We start from the raw sequence: 19,835 nt of genomic DNA, 5'->3' as shown, positions 1-19,835 counted from the left end.
GGGAGCTGACAGGGAAGGAGGGAGCCAATTGCCCTCTTTTGAATTTATATGAATATACTCAAGATTTTGTAGCTTTTCCTTTGAATGGCCGTATAGATTATATTTAAAAGGTTAGGAGGTAAAAATTTGTATGTTCCACCTTTGCAGGTGACGGATTTCGGCTCCGATGTGATCTCCGGCACGGAACAGGGGAGCGGAGAGTACTTTGTGAGGATCGGCGTCGGCAGCCCGCCGAGGAGCCAATACGTGGTGATTGATTCCGGGAGCGACATTGTTTGGGTGCAATGCCAGCCCTGCAGCGAATGCTACCAACAATCTGACCCGGTGTTCGACCCGGCTAGTTCCGCCTCCTACGCCGGGATCTCCTGCGATTCGTCGGTATGCGGCCGTCTCGACAACGCCGGCTGCAACGACGGCCGGTGCCGGTACGAGGTGTCGTACGGTGACGGCTCATACACTCGCGGCAATCTCGCTCTCGAAACCCTAACTTTCGGCCGAGTTTTGATCCGAAACATCGCGATTGGATGCGGTCATATGAACCGTGGAATGTTCGTCGGAGCCGCCGGGTTGCTCGGCCTCGGTGGCGGCGCCATGTCGTTCGTTGGCCAACTCGGCGGCCAGACCGGCGGCGCGTTCAGCTACTGCTTGGTGAGTCGAGGAACCGAGTCCACTGGAACGCTGGAGTTCGGCCGCAGTGCTATGCCAGTCGGCGGCGCGTGGGTTCCCTTAATCAGAAATCCACGCGCTCCAAGTTTCTACTACGTAGGCCTTTCAGGTCTCGGAGTCGGAGGGATCCGAGTTCCAATACCCGAACAGATCTTCGAACTCACCGATCTAGGGTACGGCGGCGTGGTGATGGACACCGGCACCGCCGTGACGAGACTACCAGTGCCGGCATACGAAGCATTTCGAGACACTTTCATAGGGCAAACGGCGAACCTACCACGATCGCGCGAGGTATCAATCTTCGACACATGCTACGATCTAAACGGGTTCGTATCAGTTAGGGTTCCGACGGTATCATTCTACTTCTCCGGCGGGCCGATACTGACGCTGCCGGCGAGAAACTTTCTGATTCCGGTGGACGGAGAGGGGACATTTTGCTTCGCATTTGCAGCATCGCCGTCGGGATTGTCGATAATAGGGAACATCCAACAAGAAGGGATTCAAATCTCCGTTGATGGAGCTAATGGGTTTGTGGGATTTGGGCCAAGTATTTGTTAATTAATCAAAATTCAAAGGGCAAATCTGTCATTTTGAATAGTTTTTTTTTTAATTTAATTTAATTTTTTTTGTTCAACAATTAGGAACGGGCAAGCCAATAGTAGACATTTACACTGCTAACTACTATCTTATCCCTAAACAATGCTCGGTCTCATTTTTTAGGTTAAAGTATAAGCTTGATGCTAAAAAGTATCATGTTTAGCAAGTCCCCTGCTCCGAAAATGTTTGTAATACGTCAACTTTTAATATAGTAACTAATAAGACTATCTACTTCCAATTATATGTACATATGTCCAGTGGACCTGCCCCGAACATCATAGATAATCACAGTAGAAAACATGATAGACAGAAGGAGAGAAATTTTTTTCCGTTAGGTAAACAAGGTCGGGGTAGGAACATCTCTAATTTTATGTCTAAATGGATTTGCTCTCCTTACATAGTCAATTAAAAAAACACAATTTACGTGAAAAACTAAAAATAAAAAAACCGAACCCACCAAAAAGAAACTCCACTATAAAAATTATTACCATCACACAAAATATTTCTTCCGAACTCATTAAAAAAAAAAATCTTTTTTTTTTAATATTTTGACAAAAACTATAACAGTTCAAGCTCAATTCTAGCAGATATTGTCTCTCTCTTTAACTCTTTCTCTCAAGGAATGTTTTGTTCCCCTCTCCAACCGATGTGAGCTTGCACAAAAACCCTAATCGAGATCAAAAAAAAGTAACTTTAGATTTAAACGAAGAGTCGAAAAGGGGTTAACCATGGTTAAAGATAGGGTCAAGCATAAAGTGGGTCAAAAAGAATGGGCAAAAAGGGAGATGTGAATAAAGAAAAAATTAGGGTATTTGAGCAGTAAGGTTCCAAGGGATCCCTTTAAGCTTTTAACTTATTATAAATAATAAATAAATAAATAAATAAATAAATAATTGAAGGTCTTGAAATGATGAAGGGAGCCACCACTAAGGTAGACATGTGAAGGCATCACTAGGAGCTTTGGTCTGCCTTTGAGCTTCATTCAAGTAATGAGCTTTTGTAAAGCCATTTGCTTTTTCCTCTTTTTATGACATTGTGAAATCAACATTCATTACTTTTGTCGCCCCTTTTTTCGTTCGAGACGGGTTAAACGATTTAGAATTACATACATTTATACGTTCGTGATTAAAAAAACGTCGAGTGTCGAGTGTCGAAGTCTTCGAGAGATGTTTTTGAAAAATCTACTATGTACCCGAGATAAGAATGATTTCGTTACTAGTTTTCTGAGTGTTGATGTATGTTAGACATTTGAATTCTCGGTCAAATTCAAAAGGCTAAAAATAAGCTTTTAAAAACATGTTTTTTTTTTTTTTTCTCGCTTGAATTCGTAGGTCAGATAATGAGACCTTAGTAATCGGATTTAGCCTGTCAGATTTAAGGGTGTTCAAATGATCCGAGAATTCGACCAATTTGGACTACCTAAACCAATCCACAGGTTGGATTTATTTATTTATTTATTTATTTTTAAATTTTGGGTTGAGTTTAGGGTTTAGGGTTTAACTAATGAACCTGACCCTAATTTTTTAGTTAACATTTTTTTTAGGGTTTAGAGTTTAGAGTCTAACTAACGAGCCCGACCATTTAGGGTTTAGGGTTGAGTTTAGGGTTTAGGGTTTAGGGTTGTAGATCGAATATCTCAAGCCAAGAACACTTTGTTTGAGATTCGAATCACTCCAGAAGCAAGATCGATCATGCCTAGCTTCAATGATTCTTGTTGATCAAATATCTCAAGACAAGAACACTTGATTGAGATTCGAATCACTCCACAAGCAAGATTGATCATGTCGAGCTTGAATGATTCTACATGCAACCTAAACTACATAGAATTGCAAAGAAACTTAGCCATTGGCTAAAAAAGAGCACAAATGTTTCTTTTACTATATTTTCCAAGTCTCCTTACAAATATAACATACATGGCTTTATATAGCCTCAAAATGAAACTATTAAAGACATTCCAAAAGTGGTAACATTTACACTTTATGGCCATAATTAGCCATTATGTAAATGTAACCGAAATTAAATAAAAAGTCTTAAAATACAATAACTCTAAATTACTCTAAATTATAACCCACCCAAAATTTACAACAATCAAACTTCATTCTTCTTCAATGTAGCATGAATTGAAACATCTTTTTGATAATTTTGACAACCTTTTCTTCACATCTTCATTGAAGTATATTGTATGATTGATGTCTCTTGGTTCATATCAGGCTCATTAGTTAACATTTTTTTTTTTTTTTGTCGTATCAACCTAACCAAACCATAAATATCGTTACAACTCAACCGTACCCTTTAAGATTATTATGAAAATTAAGTATATTTGAGTTTATAACGTGTGGTAACTTTGAACCCTAATCAAACACCTGAAAATGCTCAAATTGGAGTTGGGGATACCTCTATTTTCATATTGAATTGAGTTGAACCCCAAGCCCATCGCTGGTAGATATTGTCCATTTTAGCCCGTTTTATCGTTAGCCTCACGTTTTAACATGCGTTTACTAGGGAGAGGTTTCCACACTCTTATAAGGAATGCTTCGTTTTCCTCTGCAACCGATGTGAGATCTAACAATCCACCCTCCTTGGAGGCCCTGTGTCCTCACTAGCACATTACCCAGTGTTTGGTTTTTGATACCATTTGTAACACGACAATCTCACCGCTAGTAGATACTGTTCGTTTTGGCCCATTACATTTGACCGTCAGCCTTACGTTTTAAAACGCGTTTATTAGGGAGAGACTTCCACACCCTTATAAGGAATATTTCGTTCCCCTCTGCAACCGATGTGAGATCTCACAATCCACCCTCCTTGGAGGCCCTGTGTCCTCACTAGTACACTACCCAGTGTTTGGTTTCTGATACCATTTGTAACACCACAATCTCACCGTTAGTAGATATTGTTCGTTTTGACCTGTTACATATAATCATCAACCTTACGTTTTAAAACGTGCCTACTACGGAGAGGTATCCACACTCTTAATAAAAATATTTCGTTCTCCGTGAGTCACCTATCCAACCCAACCTAAACTTTCGGGTTGGTCCAAAAGTTTTCTCCAATCCAACTCAACCCGTGCACAACCCCAATTAAATCAAACGTTGAACTATCGAATGCATTGAAAAATATCGACCTAAAAATCGACACGTATCTAATTATTGATGCAAAATTAAATATAAACAAAATAAGGTTAAAAAAAAAAAAAAAAAGAGTTAAAATTTGCTTTATGTCCCAAAAAGTTAAAATTTGCCCAAGAAATTTGTGAAAGGTGAAGGAATCAAATAAAGGCAATGTGTAAGCTTTAGTCAGAATCAATCAAAGGATCATTTTGGATATACAAATAAAATACTTTCATTTTCTCCCACATTTTTTTTTCTTCAAATAATTGTTACTCAAATATGACGTCATTTTTACATCTAAATTCTAATGCAAATAGTAAAAAAATAATTATTTTTTCTAGCCTTTTTACCTTTATTTATAGAAGGGCAATATCGTCCAAACACATCCCGGATGGGACGGATGAGATGAAAAATATTTGATTAATGAAGAAAGAACTGGGGAGAGATTTTTCTCAGATAGCTAAATGGGGGCAGGGACGAGGACGAAAATTATATTCTCTATCCTCATTTTCGACCCTGATTCTTCCCCGGTTCCCGTCCTATGCTACTCCACTTTTATATATATATATATATATATAATATTTTTCTTACATTTTTTTAATATAAATTATATTAGAAAATGAAATTTGTCTTTTGAAAATTATTTAAAAGGTATATATTGGGAAAAAAAATCCAAGAAAGACGTGATTAATGCAAACTTCTACAGGGAGTCCCGCTCCAATTCCTGAACAGATAAATGAAAATTTTTGTAGGGACGGAGAATGAAATAGGAGGTAAAAACGAGGACGAGAAAAGCTATAACATGTATTGATTTTTTCAATTCATGAATATCGGAAGTAGGTAACGTAATTCTCATATTCACTTAGAAAAAGAAAAGGAGTTGAGGGGTCCTCTCGATGATAATGGGTTTTTATCCAAAGTTTGTGAAAGGTTATTTATGGCATCATTGCTCGATCCTTCGTGGTCGGATTAAAGGACCAATTTGACTTACCCACCTAATAAACGCTTTGTGGTAGCTATTCATGTGGCTCGAACCTTTTGATTACGAGAGTTCTTACCATTTTTTTTTTTTTTTTTTTTTTTGGTTTAATCTAGACTTTTAATCGGTTGGTTGAAGACATACGGACTAAACTAGTTAAGCTAAGCTCAAATTGGTAAAAACATGTCATTATCAAAAGAGTATACTTACATATCAGTTTTAGAGTATAAAACGGTAGGAGGTGGGGAGGAAACAAGGTCGAGATAGGGTTCGTATTTTGTAATTTAGACATCTCTTGAACCACATTGCATATCTGAATAATTCCTTACGACCGTAATATCCATACGGTACGTGAACGAACAGTAGATCCTATGTGAATCCACGACGTTAACCCTATTTAAACAAAGTTACGTTAGAAAATCTCTAATAAACCTCTTTCAAACCAATTTCACACCTGGACAAATTCTTCACTAAATCAAGCACATAAATAGACTAATGGTGCCTAAACGAGTCTAATTAAATCAAGCACATGAGGGTGAGAAATGAATCGAACCATGTTAGATCGAGTTGAGTTCATTATTTAATAAGAATTATTTGAGTTGAAAAAATTTACAATTGGATCTAAAAAATGTCTCGACCCTATCTAACTCAACCTCAAACACTCATAACAACTATGTGATATTGCTCGTCGTACACTAGGCACGGTTGAGGTGGAATCCATCTCGATCTCTCGTAAACATGTCTCCCCATTTCATATGCCAACCCGATTTACTTTTCTTTATTTGTTATTATTGTCGTTGTTATTACTCATAGATAATATTATTTTGTTTCTAAAATTGATCTTCAATTTTTTTTTTTTTTTTTTGGGGTAATTAATCATTTAAAGGAAAAAATTTCAATAGAAATTAGCTATATAATTATTTTTTAAAAGTGTTAATTTAAAAATCTTTAAAAGTTTCATCCAAGCCCAAGCCCAATCGTAAGCCCAATCTCAGGTTTATTCAAGGCCCAATAACTCAGCCCAGGTTTATCTAAGGCCCATTTGACGGGAGTATGAATTTGGAACGTCGATACAAAATTGTATAAAATCAACGGTAGAAGATTGATCCAAGTCAGAGATCTTCGTGAAACGATATAAAATGCGAGGATTAAGGGCGCCAAAATTTAGATAACAGTGGCTACTAGATTTTTCCACCGCGAAAAACTTCCCATTACCATCAGTTCTTCTGCATTTTCGGAGTCACCGATTCAGCGGCGGAGAAGAGGAAATGGCCGTTCGAAGATCGTCGAGTTCGAGGAAGAGAGTGGATGCTGCTCCCTCCGACGCCGCCACCACTGGTCCTTCCCTTGTGAGAGCCAAAGACGGCAGTGCTTTTGCTCGATGGTGCGTGTTTCTTTCCATTTTCTCTATGGATGTTATGGTTTGTACACCGACTGGTTGGAGAGCTAAAGAGGACGGAGTCACATTCCTGAATCTTTGTAACTTGTTTTCTTTATGCTTTGATTTCTACGTTGGTTGATCGGCGTCTGTGTTACACTTTCCTAACACTCCATTTCTTCGAATATTTTCGGAACAAGCTGTGTTTGGAGTGATTTTTGCTTTGGCATTGATAATGTATGCCTTTTTGCTTGCGTTTTAATCCGATTGTGTTTTAAAGTTGAATGAAATATTTGCTTTCGTTATGAATGTTCTTGTTGATGTACGATTATTTCTTACCTTTATAACTTGGCGTTATGAATCGGCGTCTGTGTTACGCTTTCCTAACGCTCCATTTCTTCGAATATTTTCGGAACAAGTTGTGTTTGGAGTGATTTTTGCTTTGGCATTGATAATGTATGCCTTTTTGCTTGCGTTTTAATCCGATTGTGTTTGGAGTGATTTTTGCTTTGGCATTGATAATGTATGCCTTTTTGCTTGCGTTTTAATCCGATTGTGTTTTAAAGTTGAATGAAATATTTATTGATAATGTATGCCTTTTTGCTTGCGTTTTAATCCGATTGTGTTTTAAAGTTGAATGAAATATTTGCTTTCGTTATGAATGTTCTTGTTGATGTACGATTATTTCTTACCTTTATAACTTGGCGTGTTTTTACTGCTTTTGTTTTTTGTTGGTTCCATTGGTGTGTTCGTACTGTACATTCCTAACGTTCCATTTCTTCGATTATTGTCGGAAGAGATTATGGTTTACGGTGTTTTCCTTTTGTTTGTTGTTCATTCAATAATAATGTGTGGTTTCCTGTTCGCATTTTTAGTTTGATTTTGATAGTTAATGAAAACATCATTAAGTTTCTTGACAATGGAAGAATCTGATTTCTCTGATTTGAATGGTTGATTTCTGGCTGTTACAGTGGTGAGTGCGGCAAAAGTGTTCCGGCCGCCCTAATCAGCATGCATAGCTGTAGCCTCGATACCAAAATTAGAATGAATTTAGGTAATATCCGTGTGGATTCGTGAATAATTTTTTTCTTTGGGATTCTTTTCTGATTTAGAACTCTTACTGTTCTCGTTTCCTGCAGAGGCTCAGACTGTCGAGAAGCAAACTCAAGCTAAAAAGCCAGCTGAAAGGTGTCTTATCCGTCGCTATGCTCCTATCTCTGCACGTTTTTCTTTATTCTTACCTGGTTGAGCTGATGTTTTGAGTTAAATTATTTACAGGAAAAGATCAGCACCATCGGAACCAAAAGCCACTAAATCCAAAACGGACAAGAGGAAGAAGAAAGACAAAGATCCAAATGCCCCCAAGCGCCCTCCTACAGCCTTCTTTATCTTCATGTATGCAAATTTCCCTCATTCCTTCTGCTCTCAATTGTCAGAATCATTAGATTTATAGTGTTATTTTCTATTTACTTGAATTTTAACTGAATTTCAAGTAATTGTAATACTTCAGGGAGGACTTCAGAAAGTCATTTAAAGAAGCAAATCCTGATTCTAAAGGCGTTAAAGAGGTTAGCACAGACCCATATCACTTTGTGTAGTAACGGTGAGAGGAGAGAGAAATGAGTGCCAATGAGGACACTGTCACGAAAGGGGTGGATTGTGAGTTCCAATGTTGGTTGGAGAGAAGAATGAAACCTTTTTTATAAGGGTGTGAAAACTTCTTCCTAGTAGACACGTTTTAAAAACTTTTAGGGGAAGGAAGCTCAAAGAGGATAATATCTGTTAGCAGTGGGCTTGGATTGATATAGTAATTATGACGACGGATCAAATTATTGTATGCTCCAGTAATTATGACGAGGGATCAAATTATTGTATGCTCTGTCTCATGATCGAGTATTTCAATCTTTTCAGGTTGCAAAGGAGGGTGGTGAGAAATGGAAATCAATGACTGATGAAGTGAGTTATATTACTTGCCATCTAAAAGCACGTCTATGTTTATGAATTGTGTCATCTAAAACTTAAGCTGATTGAACAGGAGAAGAAGCCTTACCAGGATAAAGCTGCCGAGCTGAAAGCAGAGTACGAAAAAGCCTTGGAAACCCGAAACACTGAGAACGAGGATGTGAGATTTGAGCTCTCAACTATCTGAATCTGTTTGGTTATTCATTCAAATGCTAATGTGGGATCTTTGTTCAGGATGAGAAAGACACAGAAGAGGTTACAGAGAAGGAGGCAGAGAAAGTAACAGATGAGTAAAACATTCCCAAGTTAGTCTTTTGTGATAGTAAATAGCTAGAAACAGCATCATCGCTTGGTTCCTTTTGTAAATTCTCTAATTTAGCCAAAAACCGCCGTTGGATTCTATGGTTGCGTCACAAGCAAATATAGTACCCATGCTTATTAGTCTAGACCCGCACACATCGGCTAGCCTCTTCTTAGCATACCCATTTTAAAACCGAGAGGAAAAGTTTGGGATGAAAACCAAAACATGATAATATGGGAGGCTTCGTATCTCGTGTCTGAACCGTTCTAACTAACCCAATGAGAATTGGAGTGCCTAATGGGGTTGGGCTTTTGTAAAACTTTTTGGCCTTTTCTGACAGTTTTATGGCCATATGCGTCCGCCATTTGTTTGAATGATATCATATTTTGGTGCATGTTCTTGGAATATGCGACTATGTCCACATTTCTCTTTCTATTATTGGACGTATACACCTTTGTCAGCATTATAATAATTTTTCTTTGAAGGCAAATATTTCATCCATTTATTACATACTATTTTTTAAATTAAAAAATGGGCATATTTTACATATTTCATCTCTCTCTTTTAAGCATATATGTATGAAGTTCAAAGACAATTTTGTTTGTTTTGTAAAAGAATTCAAGAACTTTTTGATGGAAAATGCACTTTTGTTTAAATACCAATACTTTGCACTAATAATTAAGAAAATTCAACATCAATTACCCAATTTGCAGCTTGCGTGGATAAAGAAGGAAGAGATTCTAAACAAGTTATGGAAAAATTGTAGTGATTTTTATATACACAGGCTTTGGAGAGTCAAAAACAGATATGGTATATTCTTCCGCTAATTATCCCACTCGATTGATAACTAATAAAAGAAAGAACTCAAACCATTTGAATTATATACGGTTGAGGATTGTTGCAAGTGAGTTACACCTTGGCTTGGGAAATTATCATGGGTTATAAGTAAATGAATACATCTATAAGGCCTTCTGGAGTAACCCAAAACAAATTCATGAAACTTATACTAAAAGTAGACAATATCATACCATCTTCTAAAACATGGGGTCAGAGTCATACTCTAAACTTAGCTATGACAATAGAATCAAAAGTGTCGAATAAACATGGGCTCGAAGATGTAGTCAAAAGTGACTAAAGTGTCGAATAAAGGGTGTACTTTGTTCGAGAGCTTGAGAGAAGGGAGTCGAGCCTCAATTAAGGGAAGGACAAAGAATTGTGAGCCTCGAAAATGTAGTCAAACGTGACTAAAGTGTCGAATAAAGGGTGTAATTTGTTCGAGGGCTCGAGAGAAGGGCGTCGAGCCTCAATTAAGGGAAGGTTGTCCGAGAGCTCCATAAGCCTTGGGGGCTACTTATAGTGTATTTTGTTCAAAGGGAGGATTGAATGATCATGAGTTTATAAGTAAAGGAATACATCTATGAGACCTTCTGGAAAAGCCCAAAACAAAATCATGAGAGCTTATACTCAAAGTGGACAATATAATACCATTGATGATTCCTAACCTATTACTAACATCGAATAATCATTTAGAAGAAGCAAATGGGCATATGATAATCATGCCACTTCAATTATGATGTCCTAATGAACTTCATTTATGATCAAACAACACCCAAGTTTTATTTATATCAACATGAGATGCAAGCAACACAGCCATGGAATGTTCTTCACAAAACTCTATTTATGAACACAATTGATATGACTAATTAATACCAAAACATAGTGAAGATTTAGTTTCTCTTACCTTACAAGCCCCAGGTTCAGGATTCCCCATGATGTGTTGGTCCATGTCCTCTCCTTGGCTTTCATCAACAGCACTCTTCCCCAAGCAATCCAGCCGTCCCATGGCATCCTCTTGTCCCAAGCGCTGCCCCATTCAAGCATCAGCCTCACCCCTTCCTCGGCCTCCTTTTCAGCCTCCTCAAACCGCCCTTTCCCCAAATACAGCTGCGCCAACGCCACATGCGGCTCGCCAACAAACGGATTCTTCTCCACACATCTCAACAGCAATTCCTCAGTTCTTTCAGATGTTTTGCAAATACCTTCCCAGTATGAATCCCTTGCTGTAATTTGATCCTCTGCGTCAAGAATTCTTGTGCAGTTACTGAAAATTGGGGGAATTACTAGGTCTAAATCCTCGTCTCTTTCTGTTTTGAGCCCCAATTCGCCGTTTCGCTTTCTCTGTGCGATGAAAATTGCTTCCTCTCTCGCAATTAAGGAGTAGATCGCTCCCATTCTTGATGAGGAGTTCATCCATAGTCCAGGCTTGCCGTTTCCAGGCCAGAGAGATGTGTAATTATTACCTGTGAATTCGAGGCGTCCGTTGGAGTTTTCGAACAACAAATCTTGAAATCCGAAGAGTTGATCGCTGAAATCGGCTATCGTCATCATGAGGAAAATCGCAACCACTCGCCTCGAAACCATCACGTCTTCTCCGGTTTTGATGTGCTTCACGGTTATGCCATCGGCTGGAAGAATCGACTGCAGTTTCTTTCTCCAGGTTTCATCGTCGTTGAAATGTCCGTTTTCCACGGCGTTCTTCAGCGATGCCTCGGAAACTTTGAGGTGATCGACGAGTTCCGAATCGGAGTAGCGGAAAAGAAGATCGTCGTGAATTAGATGCTGCCGAGGAACGATACAAAACAGATGAATCAATCTCTCCGCCGCCTCACCGACATGGCCACGAACAATATCGCGGCCGGTAGATGGATCGAAAATAGCAAGATTGACGTAGGAATTGGAATACGCAGAGTGGAAGAGGCCGCACAAACAAACCGGCTCTTGAGCTTTCCAGATTTTGAGAATTCGGTAGATATCAACGAGGTGATCGAGGAACGTGCCGTGCTTGTGCCAACACTCGCCGGCACCGACGGAACGGAGGACAGAGATGAGAGAGGGAAGGTTCGTGTTTACCTTTTCAAGTTCACCGCGAAGGAAAGGACGAACAGAGCATAACAGAGCATCAAGGTGGTTATTCTCCGGCCACGATGAATTGGAGGAAGACGACGGCATGCTGATTTGAATTGTGAAAGATTAATTTCCACCGGAGCTGAACCGGAGACGGCCGCAAGAAAAACTGAAGAAGAAGAACGAAGAGGCGTAGGAGCAATGATATTGGATATGGATTTGATGATTTTGTTTCTATAAGACCGATTTGGGTTTATGGCTTATGCTTTATATATATATATTATGAAAATATATATATATATTTTAAAAATTATTTTTTTCTTATCTTTTAAAATAAAAAACGTGTTCAAAAGAATATAATTTAAAAACTTGAGCTTACCAGAATTTATGTTTAATTAAACAAAATTGTTTATGATATATTTATTTTAATTTGATGAATTGAATTAAAGTAACCTAAGTTAATTTGAATCTAGCTATTATTTAAAAGTCAATGATTCGATTTCTATGATCCATATAATAATTGAACTAAAAAAAATCATATATTCCATGGGGTTGTCTTGAAAGCTGGTTGTAGGGACTGCCTTAAGGGTTTTGATTAATAAATTTTGATTGAATTAAACCGACAAAATTCAGGATAGATTTGATTATTTATTTTAGACTTTGAAAAGTTCGGCTTTTATGTTTACCATAATTTATTTTTTAAAAATATTTTTGGAGGTTGAATTGAAAATATATATTTATGTTAAAATAAAAAATGAAAATTGGACAAGTTTTATGGATAGTCATTTGTTCCTCCTACAAAGATTTACTCAATTTATCGAGTTGTTCCAAAGAATCAAAACGGTCATTTTTAATGGAATTTCTTGTCGGCTCTCGGTAAAATACTCATTTGGACGAGGGCTTCCAAAAATATTGTAAGCTAAATCCGTGCTGACGAATAACCAACCTGCAATGAATAGAGAAGGTATAGTAATGCTATGAATGACCTAGTATCGAATACTGGCGAATGAATAGAGAAGGTATACTAATGCTATTAATGACCTAGTATCGAATACTGGTGATAATATCAGCAAAAGAACATTCTCCTATGCTTCCAGACATGCCGAGCTCCACATATTCTTGTACAGTCAAAAGGGGATCGATTCCGTAAAAGATGAGATCGGTAAATAAAAATTAACTAAAATTTTATCTTTATAAGATCATCAATATTGTACTGAGGTTGTTTTCAGAGTATACCAACAGTATATAAAATTAAGAACATTATTACCATTTATTGCACCGGAGTTTTATTATTTTAACAAAAAAAATTTAGAATTTTAAAAACTTAAAAAATGCCCTCAAAATAATAGCGTGAAAATAACAATTTAGTCCCTTTAATTTAAATTAAATTTTTATACTTCTTATTTGGATAAAAAATAAAACAAAATAAAAATAATTATAAATCTAAATGAACGGTTTAAGTTTGATGCACTTACGAAAGTTTCGAAATTTCATCGACCGTAAGATGATCCTTCAATCTCTGAAGAGTCCAACTTAACTTTAGAGAGAGAGAGTAGAAGAACATGATAAGATTCAAATTCAATGGTATCTAAATAATTTGGTTGTCACGTAGGATACACAAACTTTATCCTCTCCTTCTTAGAAAACTAATATTTATACGACCTGAACCCAAAGTATTGAAGTCAATAAGTGTTTTTTAAAAGCCATTAAAGCCAATAAACAACTCTCACAACAAAATATTTACAATAAAAGAACTTCCTAGAAATGGTCTAAACAATATCAAACAAACCCATCTAAATCTTCTGTAAAACCTCGAGGAAAAGTCCAAAGAGGACAATGTCGTTACATCCTCTATCCCACTGAAGAGAAGAATCTGAATTGCCTGGTCCATATCTTGGCACTACAAAACCTTTTCTTTCTTTTTTTCGTGTTCTAACTATTGTAACGTGCGTGTCTGTGTGAGCTACCCATGGCAAATATAATGAGAATCGTGCGACTGTAATCTTTTTAAGGAAATATAGATTTCTCGAGACATTAATAAATTAGACATATATATACATACAAAAATATCTTCCCTATGGTGATGAGACGATATGCAAAATCTCGACCCATCAACTCGCTTTATGATTTCTTTTTCTTATCATCATGTTTGACAAGCTGAACAGGAGCTGCTGGAATTCTAATCCACCATTCCCTTCCCCGTCTAATCCATTTGTAACTGGTTTCCTTCCTGTATGGCATTTCCCTTGTATATGCCTCTACTAATGCTAGCATAATTATGTACTTAAATGGCATAAATGCAAAAACAAAAGCTGCAAAAACTAGCACTATAGCAACCATGTCTGTCTCCTGCAACAAAGATCAAGGGATTACAAGCTTATATACACAGGAAATATGATACTTGATGACTTGTGAAAAGTACAAAAACGCTGTAGGCTAAAGGCTAAATATTTCTTAAGCTTACATATAAAAGAAAAAAGAATCATAGAAAGAGTGATTATTGTATTATGATGGAGGATTTTGTTTTAGTACAATGAATGTGGGGGTGGGGATGGAAGCGTTCGGTGGTATGAACCAAGACATCTCAATCATGTAATATTAATGTCACATTAAGAAGAATCAAGCTTCATTTATGCAACAAAGGCTTCAAGATACTTCAAGTGCGGCTTTATTTATGCTTAGATGGTTACAAATTTATGATAGATGATAATTTATAGTTATGATGTTTCTTTAATGTATTTTAAGGATTATTTACATAGTAGCTAATTATGATCATAAAGTATACCTTGTGGCTAATTATGGTCATAAAATATAAAAGTTACCATTCTTGGAATGCCTCATGAAAGGTTAAGGGCTTTAAATTATGAGGCTATATAAAGCCATGTATATTGTCTTTGTAAAATAGACTCGAAAAATGTAGTAAAAGAAGCATTTGTGCTTTCTTTTACCGAATAGCTAAGTTTCTGTGCAATTCTATGTAGTTTAGGTTGTATGTATTCAAGCTTGACATGATCGAGTGATTCGAATCTCAAACAAGTGTTCTTGCCTTAAGATATTTGATCAACAAAGTAATCCAAATCTTCCTTCCCTTGTAGTGATTCCTTATCATTTGGTATCAGAGTTTTCCTTCGGTTGATTCCTTATCATTTGGTATCATAGCATATTTTTCTCTTCCTCTCAGTTATTTAGTTTTTTGGAGGACTTGGGTGAGGAATGAGATAATTTTTCAAGGGTTGGAAAGGTATTGGGAAGATATGTGTGCTCTGGCTGAGATATGTTTCCTTTGAAGCCTAGTTCTTTATAATTTTTCTTTTTTCAAAAGCACTACAGCTGTAGTTAAAAGATAAGGAGAAGCCGCCACCACACACAAACCACCAAAAGTTGAGTAGAAAAAAGGACTCCGAGAGAGAGAAAAACAAACAAATTTAGAAGCAAGACTCAAAGAGGAGTTGGGTTAAAATGTACAAGATTCAGATCATCCTCTGAAGTACTTTCTGGTGAAGAAGATAAAGGAAATAGTCAAATAATCAGATAATGACTTTACTTCAAGGAAATATTCATAATATGTACCTGTGGAAGTACTGCAAATAAGAGAGCTCTTATTTTTAGGAGAAAGATATTCCCGTCTTGGATCAATGCTTCAACTTGAGTGATGACTTCTTGCAAGGTCAGCAACTGTTCTACAGCATTTCGATTAGGGGGGGCCGTGATCCTGTAGGGTTCTAGTGGCTTGCTTTGGCCAAACTTCCGGCGGCAAGTCATGAGAACCGCAAGAGATACTAGAATGCAAGGCAAAAAAAACCTTATCCAATTCCTGCATTTCAACATGGAAAAAATTCGTTGATCTCAAGCTATTATTACCTCCCACTAAAACTTTGATATATGGAATGAAGTTGAGAGGTTAATTGCAAGTAAAATCAGAATGTAACAATAGCTAAAACGAGGGGAAAAAAATATTAACTAGCCATTCAATTCAAGCTTATCAATCATCATTTGTAAACATCTTATTCAGAAAAGGAATACCAACATTATCCAAAATCCTAATTGGTGCATTTTGCGAAAAGTATTTGGTAACGGCATACTATCTCTTTGTTTCAAGTCATTTGATCGGGGTTATAGCCACTGGTTCCAAGCTCCTGGACATTTTTCATTCGCTGAACAACATTAACCAACAAAATTTTCAATTCCTCTCCGAACTTAAATTTGGAGGTCTGAAAGAAGTGTTCAGGATCAATGCTATAATTGCAGAATCTTCAACTTGAATAAGGATCTTCTTTTAACCTTTGGGGATTGGGAGAAGCAATGGACTTCTTAAAGGGATTGAGATTGAGGAAGGAGGTGTGGCCTCTGGCCGAGTTTCATGCCTTTATTGGTGTGAGATCCCATATTGATTGGAGAGGATAACAAAGCATTCTTTATAAGGGTGTGGAAACCTCTCCCTATCAGGCGCGTTTTAAAAACCTTGAGGGAAAGTCCAAAGAGGACAATGTCTGGTAGCGGTGGACTTGGGCCGTTACGATTGGGGTGTTAGTTTCAAAGGAGAACAAAGCCTTTTTTATATAGTTAGTTTTGTCTGGCTCCTTCTGTTGGACCCTTTTTTGGATGTCCCTTCCCATTTTCATCATCGCCCTCAATAGAAGTGTAGTTTTCATAAAATTAAAAAAAGGATTAAAAGAAAGAGAACGAGAAGATCATGTCGTTGTGCTCCAACCAGATGTACCAAAGGAGACCACAAGCATGAACTCAAAGGCTAGAGGACTTTCTTCTGCCCTCTAAGGTTAAAACTGGAGATAAATTCAATAGGTTGTTGATCCTAGCAAATAGAAGCTGAAATTGGCGAGTATCTGGAAATTGTAACCATAGATTGATCAAGAAGTTACAAGAAAGGCATATCATGAAGTTACTTTGCAGAACCACGTAATGGTGAAGCTGCTCCATGTCCTTTAAATCACAGTTTTTTTAGGAAAGTTAGAGTTGATGGACCTAATTGGATACAATAAATGTCAAAATGAAATAAAAGACCCTTCTATCACTTCTCAAGCTCATCACTAATAAATTTTACTACCAAAAAGCATGAAGATTTATGATTATGCCCGAAAAACTATTAGCAATTCCATAATCACTCATGATCAAATGTGCTGAAATCCTATCCACGTAAAATGTTTTGACAGATTAAGAACTTAATCCAAACACAGCCTTCAAATAGGTAAAAGTAAAAAAGACCAGCATATTATAGCATGCATATAACTTACAAGCTTTGTTTTGGAACACAGTTATTTATGAATCAAGTAAGCGGCACACCAAGATATCAATGCTCTATTTCGACACAAACATGCAAAGCTCCAGAAAATGAGTAGTTACCATATAATAGCGTAGCAAAACAGCAGTAGAAAAAATGTTGATGTGAAAGTGTCTTCCCATGAGGCCAAAATTTGAATATTTCTAGCCAATACCAGAAATGGAAACAACAGTTCCTGGACAGACAGAGAGAAAGATTCAGATCCAAGATACACTCCCAAAGAATTCAATATTTTTCTTTGGTTAATCGTTCAAGCATGCAAAAAATTACCACCTACCCGGTATTAAATTTATCAATTTGGTTGACACAAACAGAGAAGTGGAGATTGAAATTCCCCATATTTCCTCCGGTATGTAAAATAAAAGAAAAGACACTGAAACGTGATAGTGATGATAACAGTTGTTGATCAAGAAGATATACAAGTCTACAAGTTAAATCAATTTTAAATTTTAACTCGATAGCTTGCGTATCTTCCAAGTATCTCATAGAAGGAAATTGTTTTCTCCAACAAACTTACCTTCATTACTGCAAGATTTGTATCAATACCCTCCACTTTCACTTTGTCAACAGTTGCTTGTGCAGCTTCAGCCCTGCCTGAATCTGATATTGATTGTCTCACTATAACGTCCAAGGGATTAGTCTCACAAACCCAAACATCTCCAACTAAGACTGCATCGCATTCATAACCTATCTCTTTCTGTAAGGTGAATCCAAGTTGACTTAATGATAGAAGAAAAATTGGAGACAATTGTCGTTGCTGCTTTGCAGGTGGATTCCCAGAAGCATCATGCTGAACACTATCTCTATTTATCAACATCAATCGACTCAAGAGAGTTTCCAAAATTAAATCTCTCCCAGGAAGACTTTCTGTCAGATTAAAAGTGAGTAATGTTCTGTATTGTGATGCAAAAACATGACAAGCATCTTTAACTGCATGAATTCTGAAAATGCCAAAAATTGCCCTTGCAAGTACTTCTGATTTCTGAGTTTCATTAAGATTGTTCTTCCTGATAAACTTATGTGCTCGCAGGACCTCAAGACAGATATCCAACCAATAATCCCGCCGAGAACTGCCTTTGAATTCAGGAAACTCCAAATAAACAGGTTCTATCCTGTAAAGGATCATTAAAGCGTTTAACCATAAAATAAACTAATAAAAATAACCTCAAAGGAAGGGAAAACAAAGATTAGAACCTAGGGACTAGAATATATAAAAGTATCTCATATCGATCAAGAGATATCATACACAGATGTTGACTTGTACATAACAGCTTTATCAAATAGACGAGCACCCAATGGTCCTGTAAGTTCAGGTTTTATTTGCTGTTTCATACCAGCTCCCAGATCATATCTAACAGCTTTGTCGTATATACCAACACCCAGTGACTCAAAGTAGAAGGCATGATTGGTCAGTGTCAACCTCCCTGCATGAATAGATAAACTAGATCAAACGCAGATGTGGAGGGAAAACACTTGATGAATATCTTCACCGCAGAGCAATCAAGTGAATACTATATCACACATGATATGAAACTCCCAACCAATTGGAACCAAGAACCCTTATGAATATGCAAACCCCTAAATCTCAAATGTTATGAAACTCCCGAGAATTCGATGTAACAACCTTATTGAAAAATAAGACTTTTAAATCTAAAATATTCAAGAACACCAAAACAATAAGAAATCACCTCAAGGGAAAGTAAGATTCAGGTTACCTTATTGATCAAATATCTCAAGACAAGAAAATTTATTTGAGATTCAAATCACTCCCCAAGCAAGATTGATCAACTCAAACTTGAATAATTCTAAGCTCGCAATCTAAATTATATAGAATTGCAAAGAAAATTTTCTTTTACTCCATTTTTCTAAGTCTATTTTACAAAGACAACATGGCTTTATATAGCCTCAAAATAAAACCCTTGATCTTCCATGATACATTTCAAGAGTGGTAGCATTCACACTTTATGACCATAATTAACCGGTATATAAATTTAATCTATATACTAATGAAACATGACTTCACTTAATGTGACTAGAGTTTATCTAGTGGTAATTTGAACAACATTTTTTTCACATCTTCCTCAAACTTCATATTACATGATTGAGATGCCTTGGTTCATATCGACACAACCCCCGTAAGTTTATTCTTTTGGACTCCTAACTTACTTTTGGACTCCTATTGTAGAAAATGTCCAAAAGCATTTCTCTAGGACAAGAATGGTTCCCCCGGGGGATTTCACTATGTCAATGGGACAAGAATGGATCTATGTCAATGAAGTTACATTGTGTGATGGCTCTTGTTGGTGATTTTCTGGTGTTTCTAGGCCAACTTTGAGTAGATTAGAGTAGTTCTAGTGTGAGTTCTGGGGAATTTAAAGTTTCTGGCCAGTTGAAGAGCTTAATTGTGACTCCTTGGTCTTCATACATCTTTTGCAACTTAAGAGCTTTATTGTGACTCCTTGGTAGTTCTAGTGTGAAGAGCTTTATTGGAACTCTCTAACCATTTCCTAAAAAGACAAACCAACCTCTCTTCTTTACAGTTACGAGAATCAGAATGCACTTCTTATTCCTTTATCAGAAAAGGTAGTTTTTTTTTTTTTTTTTTTTTTTTTTTTTTTTTTTTTTTTTTTTTTTTTTTT

At 36.9% G+C, this 19,835-nt stretch overlaps 4 protein-coding genes across 6 annotated transcripts in view; 2 read left to right on the top strand and 2 right to left on the bottom strand.

Moving 5' to 3' along the window:
• Nucleotides 1-1,263, top strand: part of LOC111429766 (protein ASPARTIC PROTEASE IN GUARD CELL 2) — a 2,484-nt gene extending 1,221 nt beyond the window's left edge. The window contains exon 2 of the mRNA XM_023065766.1: nt 148-1,263. Within this exon, the coding sequence (XP_022921534.1) occupies nt 148-1,224 (1,077 nt within the window). The 3' untranslated portion in view covers nt 1,225-1,263. The remainder of the gene's footprint in view (nt 1-147) is intronic.
• A 5,262-nt stretch (nt 1,264-6,525) lies between these two features.
• LOC111458705 (high mobility group B protein 7-like) lies at nt 6,526-9,387 on the top strand. 2 transcript variants are annotated; one of them, XM_023101509.1, is made up of 9 exons: nt 6,526-6,736; nt 7,702-7,784; nt 7,870-7,918; nt 8,009-8,125; nt 8,241-8,298; nt 8,642-8,686; nt 8,766-8,852; nt 8,927-8,989; nt 9,021-9,387. In XM_023101509.1, the coding sequence occupies exons 1-8, from the start codon at nt 6,621-6,623 to the stop codon at nt 8,984-8,986; spliced, it is 615 nt and encodes a 204-aa protein (XP_022957277.1). In that variant the 5' UTR covers nt 6,526-6,620; the 3' UTR covers nt 8,987-8,989; nt 9,021-9,387. The 2 variants fall into 2 exon arrangements, with proteins under 2 accessions (XP_022957277.1, XP_022957271.1); XM_023101503.1 differs by having other exon boundaries at nt 6,527-6,736; nt 8,927-9,387.
• Nucleotides 9,388-10,564: 1,177 nt separating this feature from the next.
• Nucleotides 10,565-12,149, bottom strand: LOC111458696. The gene has a single exon (XM_023101491.1). The coding sequence runs from the start codon at nt 12,000-12,002 to the stop codon at nt 10,731-10,733; it is 1,272 nt and encodes a 423-aa protein (XP_022957259.1). The 5' UTR covers nt 12,003-12,149; the 3' UTR covers nt 10,565-10,730.
• A 1,782-nt stretch (nt 12,150-13,931) lies between these two features.
• LOC111458683 overlaps nt 13,932-19,835 on the bottom strand; it is a 9,665-nt gene continuing 3,761 nt past the window's right edge. For both annotated transcript variants that reach the window (XM_023101472.1, XM_023101480.1), the window contains exons 5-9: nt 18,443-18,620; nt 17,714-18,308; nt 17,259-17,371; nt 15,468-15,711; nt 13,932-14,246 (exon numbers count right to left, since the gene is read on the bottom strand). In XM_023101472.1, the coding sequence (XP_022957240.1) occupies nt 14,019-14,246; nt 15,468-15,711; nt 17,259-17,371; nt 17,714-18,308; nt 18,443-18,620 (1,358 nt within the window). In that variant the 3' untranslated portion in view covers nt 13,932-14,018. The remainder of the gene's footprint in view (nt 14,247-15,467; nt 15,712-17,258; nt 17,372-17,713; nt 18,309-18,442; nt 18,621-19,835) is intronic.

This window comes from Cucurbita moschata, unplaced genomic scaffold (genome assembly GCF_002738365.1).
Source record: "Cucurbita moschata cultivar Rifu unplaced genomic scaffold, Cmos_1.0 Cmo_Scf00002, whole genome shotgun sequence".
NCBI classification, from domain to species: domain Eukaryota; kingdom Viridiplantae; phylum Streptophyta; class Magnoliopsida; order Cucurbitales; family Cucurbitaceae; genus Cucurbita; species Cucurbita moschata.
Note: the sequence above shows the minus strand (reverse complement) of the source record. Positions and strands in the feature narration are given on the sequence as shown.

Excerpts from the sequence above, each read along its gene's own strand:
- LOC111458705 (XM_023101509.1), top strand. The coding sequence starts at position 6,621 with ATGGCCGTTCGAAGATCGTCGAGTTCGAGGAAGAGAGTGGATGCTGCT. Across the intron at positions 7,785-7,869 it reads CAAAATTAGAATGAATTTAG|AGGCTCAGACTGTCGAGAAG; the intron begins GTAATATCCGTG and ends CGTTTCCTGCAG. Across the intron at positions 8,687-8,765 it reads GGAAATCAATGACTGATGAA|GAGAAGAAGCCTTACCAGGA; the intron begins GTGAGTTATATT and ends CTGATTGAACAG.
- LOC111458696 (XM_023101491.1), bottom strand. The coding sequence starts at position 12,002 with ATGCCGTCGTCTTCCTCCAATTCATCGTGGCCGGAGAATAACCACCTT.